Here is a 21,793-nt window from a genome sequence, read left to right as displayed (position 1 = left end):
TGCAACCATTGTGCCCTACACTTGCAATTGTCAAAAGAATCCATTTTTGATCACACATAACAATATGGTATAGAAATGGTTTGCTTTTCTGTCGTCACAGCAAAGGCAAGCTTTGAGATGATTTCTCCTCTGATGCTTGTTTAATTTATGCAGAACCCATCTATCCAGCTTCTTTACCGTGCTGATTTGTTTCAAATGGTCCAATATTGCTGGAATAGTAACTTCAAACCTTGCTGCTAATTCACGCGTAGGTTGAGATGGATTCACTTCCACTACAGCTTTCAGCTCATCATTCTCCACCTTGGTCTCGAGTCGCCCACGTGGCTCATTTTCAAGATTAAATCACCAGAACAGAACTTCTCAAACCATTCACGTACTGTGCATTCATTAGTCACATCCTTCCCAAACACTTCGTTGGTATTTCGAGATGTATGTGCTGCATTGGTTGCACAACGGAACTCATATTCAAAAATAACACAAATTTTTGACTTACCCATGGTTTCACAAAAATTGCTCTAAAAAGTATTTGAAAGATAATCACAAGCCAAAATGTGTGTTGGAAAGGCTGAGGATGTACATTCACAATAAACCTAAAACAACAGATGTCAAAGTGAAATGTCAGAGATATCAACTGTCAATACTTAAGGAAACCGGACATTTCATACTTAACCTAATCGTCTACTCTTAAATATATACTTATATGTAATATATATCATATTCATATATAAATAGCATAATGTAATATTTCCTATTAATGTGTGTTAATAATATAATCACATATATCACACAAACCTGTAACATACCATCAAAAACTTCTTCAAGGGTCCTAACCTACAAATTCAACTTTAACTCCCAATACCCCTACATCCCTGACTGAGTCTTATTATAATAATATTATAGCATGCATTGTTTTTTAAAGCAGCTAAAGTTTTTCCTGACTCTAAATCTTATGATAAAAATTCTCCTGTGATGTCCCCGCAACACCAACCCACCCATTGAAATCATACTTCCCCATTTTTAAACTCAAGCTCAGACGTCACCTCTTTAATGAAATTATTTATGATTCTTTGCCAGTAGTCACTGCTCCCTAGTTTAAATTGCTAAAGCTCTTTGCTTCGACATGTGAGGGCTATTCAACAAGTATTAGGATTAATTATATACTTGTCTAAGCCTAGGTCATTAGTTAGACCTGAGAAAATAGACTATATCTTTCTCATTTGTGTATATTTCACTCAGTACAATGATATGAACCTTATGATCAATATATATTTGTCAAACTGCATTATATACAGTTCATTCTGACCAGTGTTTTCACATCATTCCTTGACTCTTCCCTTAATGGATAGTTTGTACAATCTTAAGAATGCTCAGTAAACAGCAATATGTTGATCATATGTATTAAATGAACAAGGTGTTTGTCCTTTTGATGTGTAACTATTGAGCACCTTCCATGTGCAGGAAATTTTGAAAGTCTCTAAAAGGGAAAAAATGGAAAGAAAAAAAATAAATGAGGCATTATGTACATTTTCATGGAAACTTTTTCCTAGTGGAGACAGACATGTAAACATATAACTAAGATATAATTTAGTACAAAACTAAACAAATGCAAATTAGAAGCACAAAGTGCAGAATGGAAGAGAGAAGAAAGATGTTTATTCTGAACCAAAGGATCAGAAAAGGCTTCACCTTAAAAAGAGACAGCCTTTGAGCATACCCTTGAAAAAAGACTATGATTTTCCAAAAAATATAAGTCAGTGGAAAAAAAGAAAAAAGAGAAAAAAAAAGACGATGATTGGACTTCAGAACTGTGGGAAAACATTTCAGGCTGAACAGAGAGTATGATAAAGAAGACCTGGAACTGCTTGTTTCAAGAATAATGAATGAGGTTGTGTTGGTAAGAGTCAGGATGTGAAAAGATAAAGAAGATAAAAGTGAAGAGGTTGATAGGACTCAGACGCTGGAGGGCCCTGAATGCCATGCTAAAATTTTGGATTTTATAATTGTGAGATGAGAAAGCACTAAAAGTAATATTTTGTTTTTGTGCGTATTTTTTTTTATTTTTGTTTTTTGGTAAAGTGAAAACCACTGAAAGTATGCTTTTAGTATTTTTGTTCTGTTTTGTTTTGTTTTGTTTTCAGTAAAGTGTGGGGTTGAGGTGGCATAGAGCTAGAAAGTTGACATAATTTGATTTGGCTAACATACTGATTTGATATGTGATTTTGGTCATCATACTTCTTCAACAAACGTTTATTGGGCATCTTCTGTTTGCCAGGCATTGCATTAAGTACTGGGTATAAATATATTCATAAAACTCATATAATAAAGATATAGTTCGTTCTCAATCTGGTATGGGAGATAGACGTGTTAAAAAGTAATAAAAAGGTGAGCACACTGGTGTGCCCCTGAAGTCCCAGCTACTTGGGAGGCTAAGGTGGGAGGGATCACTTGAACTCAAAAGTTTAAGAACAGCTTGGGCAACATGTCAACCCCATCTCTGAAAAAGTCTGGGAAGATGAATAAAGTCCTAGAGATGGATGGGAGTAATAGTTACATAATAATGTGAATGTATTTAATGCCACTTAATGGTGCTTGAATAGTACACTTAAAAATGCTTAAAATGATAAATTTTATGTTATGTATGTTTTACTACAATAGGTGCATTTTCACATTAGTCACATTGTATTATATTGTTATATATATTATATTTACAATTACGGTGGGTACAAGATTTAGTAGTATTACAAAAGGGTGTAATTAATTGTTTGGGTATGAACTAGAACGAACAAATGGTGTTACAAAAGCCTCCCTAGAGAAAACAAAAACCTAGAATTTGAAGGGTGACTATAAAGAGCTTACGAAATAGATCTGGAGCAAGAAAAGGGAGGAACCACAGTTAGGGATAGGGACCAGGCTACAGAGAGAGGCAGATCTGAGTGAGGGGTGGCTAGTCATCTTATAGACACTGTGAGCCCACAAAGAGGTTTTAGGGAGGAAAGATATGAAGAAACTTTAATTTTGAGGACAAATTGTACCTATAAAGTTAAAGGTAAAAAATGTATAGTTTGGGCTGGAAATGGTGGCTCATCCCTGTAACCCCGGCTTCTCAGGAGGCTGAGGCAGGAAGCTTGATTGAGAACAGGAGTTTGAGGTTGCAGTGAGCTATGATGACAGTACTGCATTCTAACCCAGGCAACAGAGTCTGACCCTGTCTCAATAAAGAAAAAAAGTGTATATTATGATAAAGGTAATGTGTTTAAAGCTTAGATTTAAAAGAATCACTATGATTCCTTGAAAGAATCAAGGGACCAGTGTTAGAAAAAAATATAACTGTGTAGAACACAGGTTATTACTCAGTCTGTCATTTCTTATGTTCTTGTAGTAGTGGCAAATACAAATAAACATGTAAGAATCAAACAAAATATTGTAAATATATACATAATGAACATTTATTGAAATTTTAGGCCTCTTTGAATGGCCCCACATAGGCAGATTGTATTGTTAACACTGAATACATTTTCCAAGCCATTGTCCTAAAAAAGTGAGGCCAGATTATTTAGACACAGAAAACACAATAAAGTCTTTATTTGTTGCAGGGTATTTTTGTTAGTGCTTAAAATTGGAAAACCACAAAAAAATGTACATTAAAGTAAAGTACAAAGAGGAATAAATAGATTACGTCCTAACAATGTGTTCTCCTTTGGCCCGTATACTTTTAAAATTATTTAATTAAAGCAGACAAAATGGATTATTCAGAAGCTCCTGTAAAAATTCAATTGACAGACTAATTTGCAGTGAATATACAGGCGTGCTTATTTTAAAAGCTTTTCTACATGATTGCATTATACATAAAAAGAACTGGCAAGTTTAGTTGTAGGCTGAACTATAACTTTTATATTGCTTTTACTCTACGTACGCTTATTCCAACCACTGAATTTACCAACGTTCAGTTAGAATTTTCTTAAGGAAATAAACATTTCATTTCACCTCATCTACCTTATCTCTGAAGAATATTTTTCTAGGGAAAAATCAAGTACCATTCACATTCCAAAGAATATTGGATTAAGATGATAAGCAGAGCTGGTGACAGAACTCACATCTTAGGAGTTTATAGACCCATGGATCATGGACATTGCTTCCCCTACATTATTCCGTGTAATTATCACAACACTCCTTTGAGTTGGGTGAAGAACCAATACTATGTTGAATGCATGGGAATGAAAGGAAAAGTGCAAAAATTGAATAGATACAGGCAAAGGTAGAAGCTACCTTAAAAAAAGCAAAGAAGAGGCTGGGTAGAAGGAAGAAGAGATGTGAGACCCTGAGATTTAAGCAAGTCAGAGTTGATGAACCAAAAGAGAGCTAGAGATATCAACATAGCAAGAGAACAAAAAGGAGAGAGGAAGAAGGGCAGGGCAGGGGGAGAGAGAGAGAGTGAGTATGTTTTAAGCACAGAGGTTGAAGTTGGTCAACAGTGTCAAATGTTTTATGCAGGCATGGAGGATTATGAGATGATTATTATGAGATGATTAAATTTACAATTAATAAAAGGTCACTGGAAATGTTTGCAAAGACAGTTTCAATAAACTATAATGGAAAGAGACTAACTGTGATGAATAGAATGTATGAGTCAATTATATATTTAAAAATGGGAGAAAGTGAGTAATACTTTTCTGAGAGGCTTAGTGACAAAGGAGAGGGGAGGCTATAAGCTGAATAAGTCAGAGCAATTTTAAGAAATAACCTTTTTAGAATTGGGGAGAATTGAAAATGCTTATAGCCAATGGAAAGAAAGAAAGAAGCAAAGGAAAAAAGAGTATTGATGGCAGCAGAGTGGAGGATAAGCATGGTTTCGAGATCAGTTGCAAGTAGTAGTATTCCTTCCTCTGAGAAACAAAAGAAGGAAAATACAACATACAGTGATGAATGAAGATTTTGATTTGGAGAGGAAGGAGGACTTGGAATTTTATCAGTGATTCTACCCAAAGAAACAGGGTTATCTGCAAGAGAAGTGAGAACAGAGTTACTTTCTACGAGCTAAGGAGACTGCAAACAAGATGATATGGAATATAGCAAGAAGCCAATAAGACTAAGCAAAAAAAATTTTAGTAGGGAATGGTAGACTCAACCAAGGTTCTCATTAAGTTGTCCCAGCAAATTAAATACAAACCAGTTTTCCACAGCTCTTACCTACTGAAACAACATGTATTCTCCCATGATATTTTCTTTTCTAAATCTATGAAGTTATTTTATTTATCATAATTCAAAAGGAAGAGATACAATTATGAAACTAAACTTGTCTCTGATGATTTTGGCCACTTAGAATAAAATCAGAGGCAAAATGTTTCCCTAAAACTTGACAGGGGTAAAGATCAGGAAACTTCTGAAATCCGTGAGAAACTCAGCTATATTTGAATAGTTTAAAGGAAACTTAAATAGTTGAAAATGATCCAGAAAAACATGGAGAAAAGTGGGAGATTTGTTGAGCAATACTTACTAAGAAATTTATCTTAGGACAAATAATAGAAATACTTATCTGAATTTATAGGATCATTTACTTGCAAAATTAAAGAAATGACTAAGTCAGTTTTCTCTTCAAATTAAAACTTCCATATTTATGAGTAGAAAACTCCAGAGGTAGAAAAAGAGACCACTGTAAAAGTTCTTAAGTTAAATTATTTCAGACTCCTAAAACTGAGAATCCTTTCTCTTGATAGACCCTTTGCAAATTATTTGCTTTTGTGTCTTTTAATTCTATCTCTTTCCCATTTCTGTGAGATAAAAAGCAGATTTAATTATGTATGTCTATCACTGCTTTATAAAAATAAGTCTCATAATGACTTTCCAATTTCCTGCATGTTCATGCGTACCACATATCCTAATTCAACTGATTAGCTTATTTTCACTATCAGTAGTCATATTAGTAAGTTCCATGACCAACTCTGAATTAACATTCTAACAGACAGTCAGATAAAAAGGTTTTGTTTCATGAACAAATGAAGCAAGTCATCGTGGCTAAACTTGCCAGAAAATAGTATTTGTTTAATGACAACAGTGTTTGCATAGGGCAATGACATTTTTGCAGGTCTGAACTTAAATCCCTTGAAGATGAAGTAAAACTCTGATATTATGTTTTTAGCTTGCCTGTGCATTGTTACGAGTTTCCAATAGACCCACTTATGGGGAACCTATTCTTTCTATTAAAATCGGCCATTTTGGCTTAAAAAACTGTATAGTTCTTCATTGATTTTATTTCATAGAAAAGTTGAATGATGGTTGAACAATGTCCTTCTTAAATTTATATAGTTAAATTCAAAGTTTCAGCATTATCAAACCAATAGTTATTTACAAAGACCTATGATTTCTTATTATGCTTCTACATTATCCCTAATGATGATATTGTATTGTAAAGGTAAGTGTAGAAACTCCCCTAAATTACCCAACTTATTATCATCAATAGAAAACGTCTCCCTTGGCGTTGATAATTGTGTTGTTACAGTACAGAGAATCTTTCCCAAATAAAAGGAAGTCAAGGTGTCTTATGACAACATATATTAAACCCCAACAAGGAAAAGAGAGAGAACAAAATTTCTTTTTGCTACTTCCATTATTTTTACTATTCCCAAGACATGTGTGAAGCAATTATCTAAAATAGAAGTTAAAAGTGTCGCCTGTTAGATATGAGACATTTGAATTCTGTTTGCAAATCTTTTCAGACTCTCTCCTGTTTTGATTAAAATCTTTTCTTTGATGAAAGCGTAAGATTTGTTTTCCTTGTGGTAGCAGACATGGTTGTTTCGTCTTTGCACAGGGAGGTTTTGAACTGCGTATTTTTTCTGTCACTACTAATAGCAATGTCATGTTTGATATTAATTCTTTGATCATAAGCATCCTAAGTTGACCCATTTTATTTTACCTGTCTGTATTCTTGGTAATTTTATAGGTAATAATTTGAGAAAGATTTCTGATTTTTTAAAGGAATTTAAATGAAATATTGAAATTTAGTGAGAGACAAGGTACAAAGTGAAGGAAAACAAACAAACAAACAAACAAAAAACCTCAAGTCAGAAGATTCGAGTTTGAGTCCTGGATCTATCATTTACTAATTCTGTAACACCTGGCAATTTATTTAACTTTCCTGTGCCTCAGTTTTCTCATCTGTGAAACAGAGTATATATTGATAAATTTTGGACCTGCTTATCTTTCCAAGAAGTCATGATATTTGAATGAGATAAGCACTTTCTAAACTTGACTAAAGTCGGATTGCTATTACAATTAAGGCAGATTAATAAGAGAGAGAGGTTTATTTACCCTGTTCATGGAAAGAATCACAGAGTGATTACTCAATATCCCAGTGGGATCCAGATATTTTTATATCTGTCTTTTAGATGGGTCAGGGAGATGAGGAGTATAGCTAATTCTATTTGGGGACAATAAATGGTTGCTAGGGAGGATGAATAGATACTGGAGACAATGAATGGATGGGGGAAATGGATTGGCTTGTAGATTAACCTGAGAGACAGGTATTATATTTAAAATTATTTGGGCCAGGCCTGCTTGCATTCTTGATTTTCTTTCCTGCAATATAGTGAGATAACAGGGAGGGGAAAGGAAGTCATTTGTTCTTTTGATAGGTCCATCTGGTTATTTGCAGATAGAGGGAAAGCCTCTTCCAAAAATCTGTTAATCTCTAAGGGCCTTTAATTCAAAATACCAAGGAGTCATACTTTGAGGTGAAATTTTCCTGAGCTCCTTCACTAGCTTTGTAACTATAGGCAATTTCTTAATCCTCTTAGCCTCAATTAGGTCACCCATGATAATAATATCTCATAAGGTTGTTGTGAGGTTTAAATGAGTTAATATATGCAAAGAACTTAAAACTGTGCCTGACATAAATAATTTTTCAGTAAATATTATTGTTGATATTGATAATGTCAATGCTATTTTGTTAGACATGACATAGTCCAATTCCTTTCAAAGAAAGTGAACTGAGATCCAGAGAGGTAGAGTGTTTTGCCCACAATGGGGTTGACTAGGTAGCAATTTGTCAGGGATAGGAAGAGATTTATGACAATCTCTGTAAACTTCATTTTCTTTACCCATAAAAATAAAAGTATAGACCACAGAAGTTTTGCTCTCTTCTCATACTGACATATTTTGATATGTATACATTTAAAAATCACATAAAAATAAAATTGAAACACATGCAGATGAATATAACACATGATAATTACCATTAGAACTCAAGTAAATGGATTATTTTAAAGGAAATTATTCAGAATAATAGGTTTAGTATGCTGCTGTTATTTCTAAGGAAGAAACTAAATGGATAAATTCTTTGTATTGCCCTGGCTTGCTTTTTTATGTGCAAGAATGACTAATGGATATTGTTTCTGCCTTCTACATTTTCTCAAGTACTTATCAAGCACTTTGAAATGCTTTTCTTTTCCTTAAGGCTCTCTCCCTTACCATAATAGAACTAAAAGAATAGTTCCAGGACACAGCCTATAATTTTGTCACTTCTGCCCTGATAGGGAAAATAAAACCCAGAAAAGAAAAAACACATGTATACTTAACAGGGATAACGCTGCCTGGCTGAGGAGGTCAAATTTCATGATGTTAGAAGAGGAATATAGAAATCAATAAATCCATCTTAGAGAGATTAATTTTAATGTGACATTTTAAAAGATTCAAATACTTGTTGATGGAATTATAGTGTGTTTAGATTAAAGCAGAATATTCATTCTAAGCTATTCAAATATTCCTGACAGCAAATGGAGCACACTTGAATAAACAGAAAACAAAGACACAATTTAAGTTTGTGTATATCTATCTTTTTAAATTTAATATTGTAACCAGTATTTGCTCAAAGTATTTCAATATTTCTTAGCATACATAAAGTAAATAAAATAGAAACTTTTATTCATATCTTAACAAATTTCATTTATTAATAAAAATGAATTTACTGAGACTTTTAAAGACAGCAGACTTCCTGCTTTGTAAAGTGATCATACATGGACCCATTGCATTATTTAGTTTGCTTTGACTCTCTTCTCAGCATAACTCTGTCTCTTCGTTTTTGGTTTCCTTTTTGACTGGAGTAGGGGAGAGTTCATTATTGCAGTTGGTAGTCCTTTCTGCCTTTTGCTGAGAGCCAAGCCAAATTAGCCTATTTTGATACCCTTGACTTTGGAAGGCAGGGCACCTAGTGGGATAGATTATGGGGAGTAAGCATGATTATGAGTAAGATACAGAAATCATCCATTCTGGACCAAGAAGTACTTTATAATAATCAATAATTTCAATAAATTCTATTTGCTGTTTTCATTGTAAGTTACCTATTTCCTTTTTAAAATAGGATTCTGCTGTCTTCTTCAGGGAGATGAGAAGTTCTTAGCAATGGCATCTTCCTGGGTTACGGAGAGTATAGCATATCTTATTCATGAAATTTAAAACTTTCAACGAATTTACTGCCAACATTCTGAGCACTCAACACTGAATTAAATTGCAGTTGTTTTACACTTGATGTTGCACTTCTCAGTGTCATCTGTTTACCTTAATGGATACTCTTCACCCTTCCTCATTGATTTGCTTGTATATATTTTAAATTGAGAGTTGCTTTCCTGCAGTGATAAATATAAGTTGTTAAGAATGTGTTTTCCTACCACTGACACTTTTGAAAACTGCTTAGGACTTTGTTTTGCCTTTATTATTTGAATTAATTCTAGTACTTTACCACATTAACAGCTTCCTTGGTCATTTTTATTCTTACTGTTCCATCTTATGGCACTCTCAGCTGGTAACCTACTACGATAGTAGTCTTGCACCTTAAAAATGTCCACTAAGTCTTCTGACCACTTTAAATTGTTTTATATTTCTGTAGCATTTTACATGACTTTAAAGAAAATGCCAGCATTTTATATTATAATCCTTTTAAATATTGGGGAGCTGTTAGTTCCAGAGCCGAGAGAGAGAGAGAGAGAGAGAGAGAGAGAGAGATATCCGTGAAGACTCATTTGTAGCAAAATGCTGTTTATTTTGAGCATCTGGGTGCAGAGATGGGTGGAGGCCAAAAAAGGTGTCCACAAGAGAAAAGGGGAGAGCCTTTGATTTTATAAAGAGTTTTTCTGGGAGGAGTAAATAAGTTCTTTTCAAACAACCAGGAGGGATAAGGAAAGTAAGTTCCCCTTTTGCATTTCATTCTTTTATCTCCCCAGGGGTCAAGCAAAGGCTATGTGCCTAATACACCCCTAGGAAGGGGAGTGTGGCGGGTTTTATAGGAGGTTTAGATGGAAGTTTGGGGGTGAATTCTTTGAGCCTAACAGGAAGTATATGAATGGTGAAAATGAATGTATATAAAGAGTAATGAAGTATCAGAAAAAGTAATGACTAAAATACTGATTAGTAGAACATGATAGAGATGGATTAGTACAAAGTTATAATTTTTATTAGAATTACATATCAATAACAGTGTTAAACATATAGCTATTGTTGAAATTACTATATACTACTATATAATTAGAAAATTATAGTTCTAAGTTAAAATGGGTATCATAAGCATCCCCTGCACAAAAATAAGTCTACCTAAGAATACATTGGAAATGTTATTGCTATTGGAACCATTTTGTCTTAAACATAAAACTAAAAATAACAGTTTTGCATTTCAGTTCTTGTTTTAGGAATTTTTTTAAATCTTTAATATTATTTTTAATAGTTTTTTTTTTTTTTTTACCATTAGAAACTTAGCTTGAATTCCATGATTATACAAAGTAGCCTTGTGTATTTAGATATAAGCAAAATCAGTCCAGATATAAAATTTGGAAATAGCCAAATTCATGTGCTTTTCGTATAATGTATTTCCCATTAAAGGGTCACCAGAAACTTACTGGTGATTTTCATTTAAATGTTAGCACTTAGGCAATTCATTCACATAGAAATTGAGAGGACTAGTACATCAAAATTGGAGTGGGGAATTTAAAAATAAAGGAATGTAGAATGTTCTCATTCATTCAGTAAATATTTATTGACTAAGTTGAAGTAGTATAAGTGGTAAAAATTTTTTTCTTCTTTTTTTATAACATAAAATAGTTGGAAAAAGTGACAAACATTCTAAACAATCACCAAATGAAACTGTTCTTCTTACCTCAAAGCTATTTGTTCATTCATTAGGATAAGTGAATTTATTCATTAAATTGTTAACTAAATAACTATTTTTTAATCTGTCTCCAGGTAAATTCTCACAATGCAAACCTCTGATTCTCATGTCAAAGCGATTTGATCATTCACTGGAACAGTTCAGTTTCACAAGTTTTCAAAATCTGTCGGTGCTCAATGAAAAACGTTTGAAATAAATGTTACATGCAAGCTGATCAAACTACACGAACTACAGGGAGTTGCATTACATTAGTTTTAATGTCTTTCAGTGATGCTTATAAATCTTACTTCCAAAGGCAGAGGTAGAAAGTGAGATAGTTACTGGCTTAAAGTCCTTAACTGAGTTTGACTAAGGTGTCTCAATCTTATGGTTTCCCAATTAATAAAGAACAACACAAATTCAAACTGTTGTGGCTAGAGAGTTGCTTAAATGTAAATTATAAATCCCTACTGTTCTATTCAGTTACTTTGTTGTTGTTGCTGTTGTTTGTGTGTGTGTTGCAACCTCAGTAGAATTTAAACATAGAATTCAACTAGAATTAGAATAAGCATCTGTGTAGAAGCAAATTACACGTTGGTGTAGTGAGACTTCTGTAAGTCTCATTCTTGGAATTGCTAATTGAATCTGAGATAAAAATAGATGAAAAGAACCTTTGTTAATTAGATGTGGGCACTGTCTGGGAGTTGTTGTTAAACAGGTAAAGGCAAATATTAATTTTAAAACATAAGAATAAAATGAGGATCCCAGTAGAATTAGCATGAGAGATTTTATGTGAATATAATTTGTTTTAAAAAGTAGTCAGGAAATTTTCAGGGTAAGTTTAAATGCCTATGCCACATAAAAGTTATAAATAAAAATAATAAACAATGTAAACAGCATGATTTTTATTCCTGGGAATAATTGAAGATATCTTCTAACTGTTTTTGAAGACATTTTGTAAACTGTTTGCCAAGATGGGGCAGGTAAATTCCCTTGCTATCAGACCACAGACTTATAGTCCTGACTTAGATAAATGTTTGGATCATGTATGCAGTGAATCATTTCATTGATTACCAAAAGACATTATAGTATAATACTTAAAAAACATAAATTTTAAAGGAATCAGACCTGGATTGGAAACATGTCTGTGTCATATTACTTATTCCCTTTATGCTAGCTTTCTCATTTATTAAATAGAAATAGTAATACCCAATTTAAAAGGTTACTGGAAAGATTCAATGAGATAATACATGTAAATTCCTTTATACCATATGGGACATATAATACATGTTCAACACACAACAGCTATGATTATTGCTAGTAGATCTTCATTAGGAATTTAATTTCTAAACTCCTATTTCTAATTTGTCTTTGTTATATAACTTCATGAAAATGTCTTATATATTAATATTTTTAAAAAGATGAAAAAGAGGAAAATCAAGTGAAAATTAAATTAATTTATATTGCTTTTCTTTTTCTACCTTAAGAATTCTATTGGCAGAAATTAATTCTTAGATACTCTTAGAATTCCATTTTTCCATCTAACACCAATTCATTCTAAGTCTAAAGCATATAAACACAGTGTGTTTCAATGCATAAGAAACATATTGCCTAAGCTGCAATATACTTGCAAATATTTGTCTTAATACATTTTTAAGACACGATGAAATTTCCCATAACTTTATATTTATATAACATCTCTTAATGACTTTTATTAAACTGCCTTTCCATGATTCTGCTGCTAGTCTCCTTTATTGTTGCCTATGTCTTCTACTCTATGTGCCTCCTTACTTCAGGGCTGTGACTATCCTACAAAGCTATGTCAGTATTTCCTATTCTTTATTTCCCCAGTGACCTCCTCCAGGGTTCCTTTTTAACCTTGAAGCATGTAATATGAGCATCTGAAAAGCCTTCACATTCATATAGTCTTCTACGTGGATAACTAATTTTCTTCTCTATGTTAAAATTCTGTATACTTTTCCATCCAATATTTGCAACACCATGTAGGTTTTTCCACTCACACGGTCTTCCATCATTTGGCATTTCACAAATATTTCTGGAGTGCCTCCTGTTTGTCAGCTAGAGTTCTAAGATCTGGGAATAAATAATGAATTACATATCATTTCTGGTCTCAAGGTACTCAGTATCAAAATGGGCAGTCAGAAAACTAACAAACAATTGTGATAGAAATTGTATGGAGTGAGTTATTGCAGAATGCTAAGGAATTACATAACTTAACTCCCTGGGAGGATATGATCCCTTGAATTCATCCCAAAGACCTAAAAGATGACTAAGAGACAGTCAAAGAGAAAGAAAGGCAACCCAGGTGATTATAAAAACTTACAGCCAAATGGCACTTTGTGTGTAATGCAAGCCCTTCAGTAAACTAGAGCACAAAATATAAACAAGAAGATAAAACTGAAGAGGTGAGTGGAGGTCAATTCATTGGTCATTGTCATTACATAATGAGTATTTAATGCAACTCATATTTAAGTAAATATTTTACAGAACAAGTACACTATAGGGTAGGTATTACTATCTTCCCATTTAATAGAAGAGGAACATGAACTTGAGATTAAATAGCATGTACAAAACCATATAACCAGCAACAAATCCAGGACTCATCCTCAGCCTTTCAGGCATATTTAAGGAATGCTATGCTTCCAGGAATCACCTCCTAAATAAACTACTTGTACAGAATTACTTGTCTCTATAATATAGATGAACAATTGATGAAAACAAGTACATTTATATAATGTGCTTAGCACAGTTTCTGGCATGTTGTAAGAGCTCAATGTATTACTGTTATTTATTATTGTTATTTTGTTGTAGTCTTCTGCTTTCTTTCTTTTTTCTTTTTTTTTTTTTTGGTCTATTACTAGAATGTAATCTCCATAAGAGAAGGAACTTGCCTGCATTTTCCCCAGCAGTGTCTGATATTTAGTAACAGTGATCAATGAATATTGAATAAATGAAATAATACATCTTAAACCCTTGATAAATCCTAAAATTTGGGAATATAAAGATATTAAAAAATCTTTGTTTTTTTCTCCCAATAACACTTTTTCTCAATGATCACATGCTTTTCTTAAGTTTCCAGGGCATCAACTTGAACTGATTTTTTAGCTCTCTTTTAGGGAGGACATTTTCTGTCATTTGAAGAACTCACTGGAATGTTTTCATTCATCTCAAATATTTGTCTTTAATAATTATTTACATTTTCTGCACCCTCGACCTGGAAGGTTCTCCCAGATATTGTTGTCACCCAACCAGATTCATTTGCCCGCTGCCCAAGACGCCAATGTGCTTAGTCAACAGGTTTTATGGCAGAGAAAGAGTTTCTTCTGCGTAGCGCTGGACAGGGAGAGGAGAGAAATTTCTCAAATCTGCCTCCCCGAGAATTTGGAAGACAGGGTTTTTAAGAATAGTTTGGTAGGCAAGGGATTAGGCAATTAGGTTTGTTAACTGGGGTAAAATTATAGGGATATAGAAATCATCTTCCTGTCCCTTCCTCCAGTCCCTGGGGTCACAATTCCGGTTGTGTCAGTTTCTTGGTATGGGCCACTGGTCTGGGTGGACCAATCAATCCACTAGAATGTGGAGCCTGGAAGATAGTTTAAAAACTACCTTTGAGTTTCAAAAAGGTGATGTTATATATGGAGAAAGTTAAAAATCTTTATGGACACCAGCTATAGGAAAAAAGTTAAGAATCTTTATGGACACCAGTTAATGTGGCTCTGGAGTGGCAATTACAGTAACGCAAACAGGGGGACAGCAACTAATTATTAGCATTATTTTTAGCTAGGCCTTTACCCTAGTTCTCGCCTCATACTCCGTTATTGAAGTGTGGTTTCAATATCCACATTGCTTGTCCCTTCTTGTCTTTAGGTCCGTACCCAGAAATCACCCAATTCATAATTAAATTTTACCTCACAGCATCCTTCCATTGCTTTATTTTTCTCATTGCAATTATCACCCTTTAAAATGTGCTCTATTTATTTTTTAATAATTTTTCCCCATGAGAATGAAATTTCCACTAGGGCAAAGATTTCTGCCTTTTCCCCTGATGCATTTCCCTAATGCCTGGTAAGTCATCAGTGCTCAACAAATATTTGTGAAAAGAATGAATCTCTCCACTACGTCAAAGGAAAACAGTGGTTGAAAGTAAAGGAGCTAGGAGAGGGTCTATTTCAAGCCATAGTAGCATTCCAGATAGAGTCCGGCAGAAAAAGGAATGAAGGCTAGGAATTCTGCAGACTGGAAGAAGGGTCACCAAGACCATGAGTAGTCCACAGTTTGGGGTCAGAACTTGTCAGACTTACGAGAGCCAAAAAACAACCTGACAGAGGCCAGGGCAAGAATGAAACATGGAAGAATGGATTGCAAATAGAGTGGGTTTGAGAGTGCCTAAAAGCAATGGGTCAGCTTCTCAGAAACTTGATGAGCAATCAGGAAACACAAATAAGAATCAAAGCAGGCCGGGCATGGTGGCTCACGCCTGTAATCCTAGCACTCTGGGAGGCCGAGGTGGGCGGATCGTTTGAGCTCCGGAGTTCGAGACCAGCCTGAGCAAGAGCGAGACCCCATCTCTACTAAAAATAGAAAGAAATTATATGGACAGCTAAAAATATATATAGAAAAAATTAGCCGGGCATGGTGGCTCATGCCTGTAGTCCCAGCTACTCGGGAGGCTGAGACAGGAGGATCGCTTGAGCTCAGGAGTTTGAGGTTGCTGTGAGCTAGGCTGACGCCACGGCACTCACTCTAGCCTGGGCAACAGAGTGAGACTCTGTCTCAAAAAAAAAAAAAAAAAAAAAAGAATCAAAGCAAAGCAATAAGTCAGAAAGAAGCACACAGATATCTGATTTTTAGTTGAAGAATTTTAGCTTTGCTAGTCCTATCATGTCTTCATTTTCTTCCAGATGCTCTTGGCCACAGGAATATTAAACAACCTATAGTACTAGGAACACAAAGTACTCAAAAACAAAATGCCTATGATCTTCTATCTACCTAAAAGGTCTTCTGTCATTGTCTCCCCGGTAAATTCTTGTCATTCTTCAAAATCGCACTTAGATATATGCATGCTTGGTGTTGCCTTCTGTGATCCTTGCTGCATTTGCAAGCACACTTTTAGTTGCAAGTGACAAAAAACCAACCTAAACTAGTTTGGGCACAAAAGAAAAATTTTAGACTTATATTACTAAAATGCCAGGGATATGAATGATTTAAGAATAACTAGAATCAGGACCAGAAGCAGTTCATCAGGGCTCCCTCTCTTCCACCTGCTTCTCCCATGAGTGGGAGCTAAAGGCAAACAGCATCACGATCATATCCTTCCAGGCTACCTTTCATAGTAGAAAGAGAATCTTTCCCCATAACTCAGCCAGAAACATCTCAAGGAATATTCTGACTGCCTTGGCTTGGATCATGAGCCCACCCATTTGTCATGGGAACCTTGGCTCCTTGATTGACAGTCCCTCGGGGATGAGAATAAGAAAGAAAACCTCCCCAGTGAAAATGTAAGTGTTATCAAAGAAAATGTGAAAGAATTCTGAATACCTAAAAACAAATGTCAGCAGACACTTGACAAATGATGGTTTATCACTTAAAATGGTTGTGAAAACTTTCTCTTGTCCACTGTTCCATGGGCCTTCAATTGGTTGATAACCCCCTGAAAATATATGCAAATTTTGTCTATATGCAAATTTGTCTAGGGAGGGGTCCAGCCTTAATGATGTACAAAGGATTCCAGAGATACAAGGATATCAGTACTTGGGGAAAAAAATGCTTCACTTTCTTTTTCAACTCTCTGTTTACTTCCCCTAATTTAATAGAGCTCAAATGTAAATGCAATGCCATGTGAGGCAATGTTACAGAGTAGAAAGTGTAAGGATATGGAATCAGCTTTTATTTGATTTCTACTTAGTTCTTGTCTTAGTCTGTTTATGCTATTACAAAATACTTGAGACTCTGAGACTAGGTAATTTACAAACAATAGAAAATTTATTTCTCATAGCTTTGAAAGCAAGGAAGTCCAAGATCAAACTGCCAGCCAATTTGGTGTCTGGTGAGGACTGCTCTCTACTTCCAAGATGGCACCCTGAACATTGTGTCTTCACATGGCAGAAGGGGAAAGGGCAAAAGGGTAGTTCCCTCAAGACCTTTTATGTGGGTACCAATTCCATTCATTAGGACAGAGTCCTCATAATTTAATCATCCCCAAAGACCCACCTCTCAATACCATCACATTGGATCTTAGGCTACAACATATAAGTTTTGGGGGAACACATATATTCCATATGCAGTTCTCCCCATTAATCTATCTTTATCTCAGTTTAATCATATGTTAAACATGAATCATATTTCTTTCACAGATAAAAATAGTTTAAAAATAGTTTAGCACAGTGCTTGTATGTAGTGGGTTTTTTAGTACAGTTATGTAAGAACAGCTTAAGCATCAGGGCTAGTATATAAGTGGTTCCTCCCACTTGTAATGATATCATATTTGGAGTAGTATCTTAGTCTGTTTTGTTTTGCCATAACAGAATATCACAGACTGGGTAATTTTTAAAGAAAAGAAATTTACTTCTTACAGTTTTGTAGACTGAGATATCTCAGAGCATGGTACTGGCATCTGGCATGGGCCTTCTTGCTGCCATATCCCATAGCAGAAGGGCAGAAGAGCACAAGAGCATGTGAGACAGAGAGAATGGGGCCGAACTTCTCTTTTATCAAGAACTGACTCCAGTGATAACTAGCCACTCCCATGATAATGGCATTAATCCATTCATGAGGGCCCCTAATCACCACTTAAAGATCCCTCCTCTTAATACCATCACAATGGCAATTATATATCAACATGAGTTTTGGAGGGGACATTCAAACCATAGTAAGAAAGCCATGTTGTTTAACAGTGAGGAATACAGGTCTACCTCAGTATTTTTCTAGAGAGGTTGCTTGGCCCCTCCCTCTGACAGCATTCCCTATCAGCAAGAGCCACGAAAATATTTTGAGATCATCAGCTGCATTTCTTTCTACTTGCTTTCTGAAGCTGGTTCTCCAGCCATCTCCTGTGTTCACTTCTCAAGCCAGCTGGGAGACTTTCCTAAAGAGGTCTGTGCTACCTTTAGCTCTAGTGATTTCTAGGTGACCCTCTCACTCCTTAGAACACATTGAACAAAGGGCTCGACCCCCAGTGGTGAATTTTTAAAAGAGAACCCCTCATTTTCCCACTTTCTCCCTGTTAAAAAAGAATCAGCTTATTAACTAACACCTACAATTAAATCAGGTGCTGAACCTTACTTGCATAACTACCCAGGATAATTGGGGAAAGATAGAACAAAATAAGAGCATATTAGAGAATATAAAGTATTGTACATCCATTTTTCTGTTTCTAAAGACTAATATTTTGAACTTCATTTATTTAAAAAAACCACATTAGTGGTTGAAAATTATGTCTTTCTTGGGACTAATTGTCATGTATATACTTTGTGACGAAGTTGGAGTTTATAATTTTTTTAACATTGTGTCACAATTGTGCATGGTGTTTTCTGAATGAATCTGATTTTTTCTTAATAAGGGCATTAATTTATCCTTTCATTGATTCTTCCAGTAAACTTTTATAGATGGCCTGCTTTATTTTAGGCTCTAGGACATGTTTGAAATGTATATAATTTACTAAACAAATAGAAGTTAGTCTGTAAGATGAGAGTTAAACTTGGTGTTTAAGTATTTTTTAAAAATGTCTCCCTTCACTTCTAAGTAGATCAAATAATAGAAGAAAATCCATAGAATTTTTTAATGTCTTGATGCCTTTGTCTTAGCATGTATGTTAAGTCATGGATGTTGTCTTAGCTGAATGTCAGCATATAATACTTGAATTTTTAAAAATTCATAATAAATTCATATAAAATCTCATAATGTATCAATTTTAATATAACATTATTTTATGCAAAAGAAAGCACGTTAAGGATATAATTTAAAAATTATATTTCTGGGAGCTATTTCATTCTTTTTGTCATTGCTTCGAGGTAATCCATTTCTGTGTTAACAAATGTGAATGGAATGTCTCTGAAGTTTCTCATGCACTCCAAATCCTTATCTTTTGTTATTTCTGAATTAATTAGGTTTACATTCTTTGTTTTTCCATATCCATTCATTATTTAATTCAACACATTTTTATTGAATACCTTGCACATAATAATTTGATGCACTGCTTCATAAGAAAATGTTGTTTTCAATAAAGCATTCCTTTAAAAATTATTTTCCCGTGAGATATTATTAGCACTTCTGTTAGCAAGCAAAGTGAGGAAGTAGAGGAATGAAATATTAGATTTTAATGAATGCCACACACACAAAAATAAACAGGGATATAGTGTAAGAAATGCTTGATGACAAGGTACGTTCTCTCTGAGGAATGGTATTTCAGCTGAGCCTTCAAAACTGAGATTGTGTCAACTGTGGTAGCTCGGAAGGAATGTTTCAGGCAAGATCATCATCAAATTCCTCAGTTCTGGGTAAGAAAGAGCCAGGTGTGTTTGAGGGATGCAAAGGAAATCAGTGTGGACAAAGCCAAAAGATTATGTAGGACATAATAGACCTTGTTAAGAAGTTCACATTTATGCTAAATAAGTCGGGAAAACAAAGGTTTTTAGAAAGCTGAGGGGTGACACAATATGATTTAAATTAAAAACATGAATCTGGCAGCTTTTTGAGTAATAGATTGTGTATGGACAAGAGTGGGAGTGAGGAAATTAATTATTTGGTGATTGCAGTTCCGTAAGAGAGAGAAGAACATTTACATAGTTATTCTTATGTGGTGATCTGCCCTTTCTAAACGATATGCCATATGTTCAAATGCCAGAGATTATATATGCAAGATCACCTGATCTCACGAACACATCGTGATAGATCTAGCATTGAAGTAGGGGCAGGCTGCAGGACAAATACCCAATCCCTTGATTTTTTTTTTAATTTAATGATTATTGGTCTGTGTGACACATTGGTCTCATGATTTCAACATGTAAGTTTTATATGATTCAAATCTTACTGTATATTAAGTACTATGGACATTGATTTCTCCTAGAACAAATACGGACTAATATTCAAGGTGATAATTTAATAAAATTTGCCATGAAATAAGATATGACATTAATATAATGTAAAATATTTTTAAATTTATATAGCAAATATATTTCAAAACACCATTTTAAAAAGTCTGGAATGCTATTTTCCACTCTACATATTACTTAGATCACTTTTACTATTATATAACTATCTGAGAACCTGTTTCTTAGATGAAATAATCATGTCTATAAAATTAAGCTGAAAATTTGTAAGAATTTATTGCTTTCTGAATATTTTTTTGCAGATTAACTAAATTCGGACTATAAATGTTAAATAATGGCCATAAAATTATGACAATGAGACAAATTTAAGTCTAAGTGCTCATGATAGCATTAAAAATTTATTTAACTCCAGCATAATAATCTGTTTTAAAATTGCAAATGTGCTATCACTATAGGCTAAATGATTGTGCTCATAATTATTCCTTAATCTTCAATCTTTTCAGTTACATTTCTTGTATACTTTAAAAATACAGACTAATAATAATTTTATTATATTTCACAAATTAATTTAAAAAGAATTTCTGAATTAAGAACATGTGGATTCATATATATGTGTGTATGTATATGTATATCTATGTCTCATTGATTTAGGTACATTTCCAACTGGATACATTTTCCAACTAGAAATATTTTTTTGGGTAAATTTCATAGTGCTTTAACCTCTTCTTAGGAGAAATATTATGAATTCTTATACATATTATACAAAATGCTGGCCTAAATTTTAAAAATATGTTTGAAATAATAATTGGGTAAAATTTAATGTTTATTTTCTGACCATTTGTTAATATTCATTAGTTCTTAACCACATCCAAGTAAAATCAATTTTTTTTTTTGCTTTATGCTCTATTTAGACTTTAAAAGCATAGTGCTTTTATTTTGCAGATTGTTGCCTTGCGTGAACAAAATGTTCATATACAAAGAAAAATGGCATCAAGTGAGGGATCCACAGAGTCAGAACATCTCGAAGGGATGGAACCGGGTCAGAAAGTACATGAAAAGGTATGACACACACACATGCTCTTACATGGAAATAGAAATGTTTGCTTGCTATATATCATTTGATAGGAAAAGGAAATATAAAAACCATGTAATGAACATTCTTTAATATTTATTGATTTATTGGTCAAAGGTTCCTGATGATTTTCCCTCTCATTTATTGCTCTTAATTTGATTCTCTTACAAATAATACATATATGTATGTGTTGTGTGTATTTATGTATATAAAAATACTTGAATTTTTTCATTATTTGCTCTTAGTTGAGTCTCTTAAAAATAATTTAGTTATATATAATTGAATTTGCATATATTTTGTATATATAAAGTATACAATTTAAAGGATATATAAAGTGAATGGAGTATATATATAAAGTGTTTATATATCCAGGACTATTATAAGTACAAAAACAATACTTTTGAATTACAAGTAATATTATATGCAATTGGTAACTAATTTGTTGTTTATCACCGCAAAAATTTTTTGGCAATCTCATATTTGACTTAGTATTTTTCTTGCTGTGTTCAAGAAGTCCTTAGC

General features: G+C 33.8%; 1 protein-coding gene across 8 annotated transcripts in view; it reads left to right on the top strand.

Moving 5' to 3' along the window:
* PPFIA2 (PTPRF interacting protein alpha 2) overlaps positions 1 to 21,793 on the top strand; it is a 432,283-nt gene that overhangs the window by 282,031 nt on the left and 128,459 nt on the right. For all 8 annotated transcript variants that reach the window (XM_069491029.1, XM_069491033.1, XM_069491031.1 and 5 more), the window contains one exon: positions 21,142 to 21,258. In XM_069491029.1, the coding sequence (XP_069347130.1) occupies positions 21,142 to 21,258 (117 nt within the window). The remainder of the gene's footprint in view (positions 1 to 21,141; positions 21,259 to 21,793) is intronic.

This window comes from Eulemur rufifrons, chromosome 16 (genome assembly GCF_041146395.1).
Source record: "Eulemur rufifrons isolate Redbay chromosome 16, OSU_ERuf_1, whole genome shotgun sequence".
NCBI lineage: Eukaryota > Metazoa > Chordata > Mammalia > Primates > Lemuridae > Eulemur > Eulemur rufifrons.
Note: the sequence above shows the minus strand (reverse complement) of the source record. Positions and strands in the feature narration are given on the sequence as shown.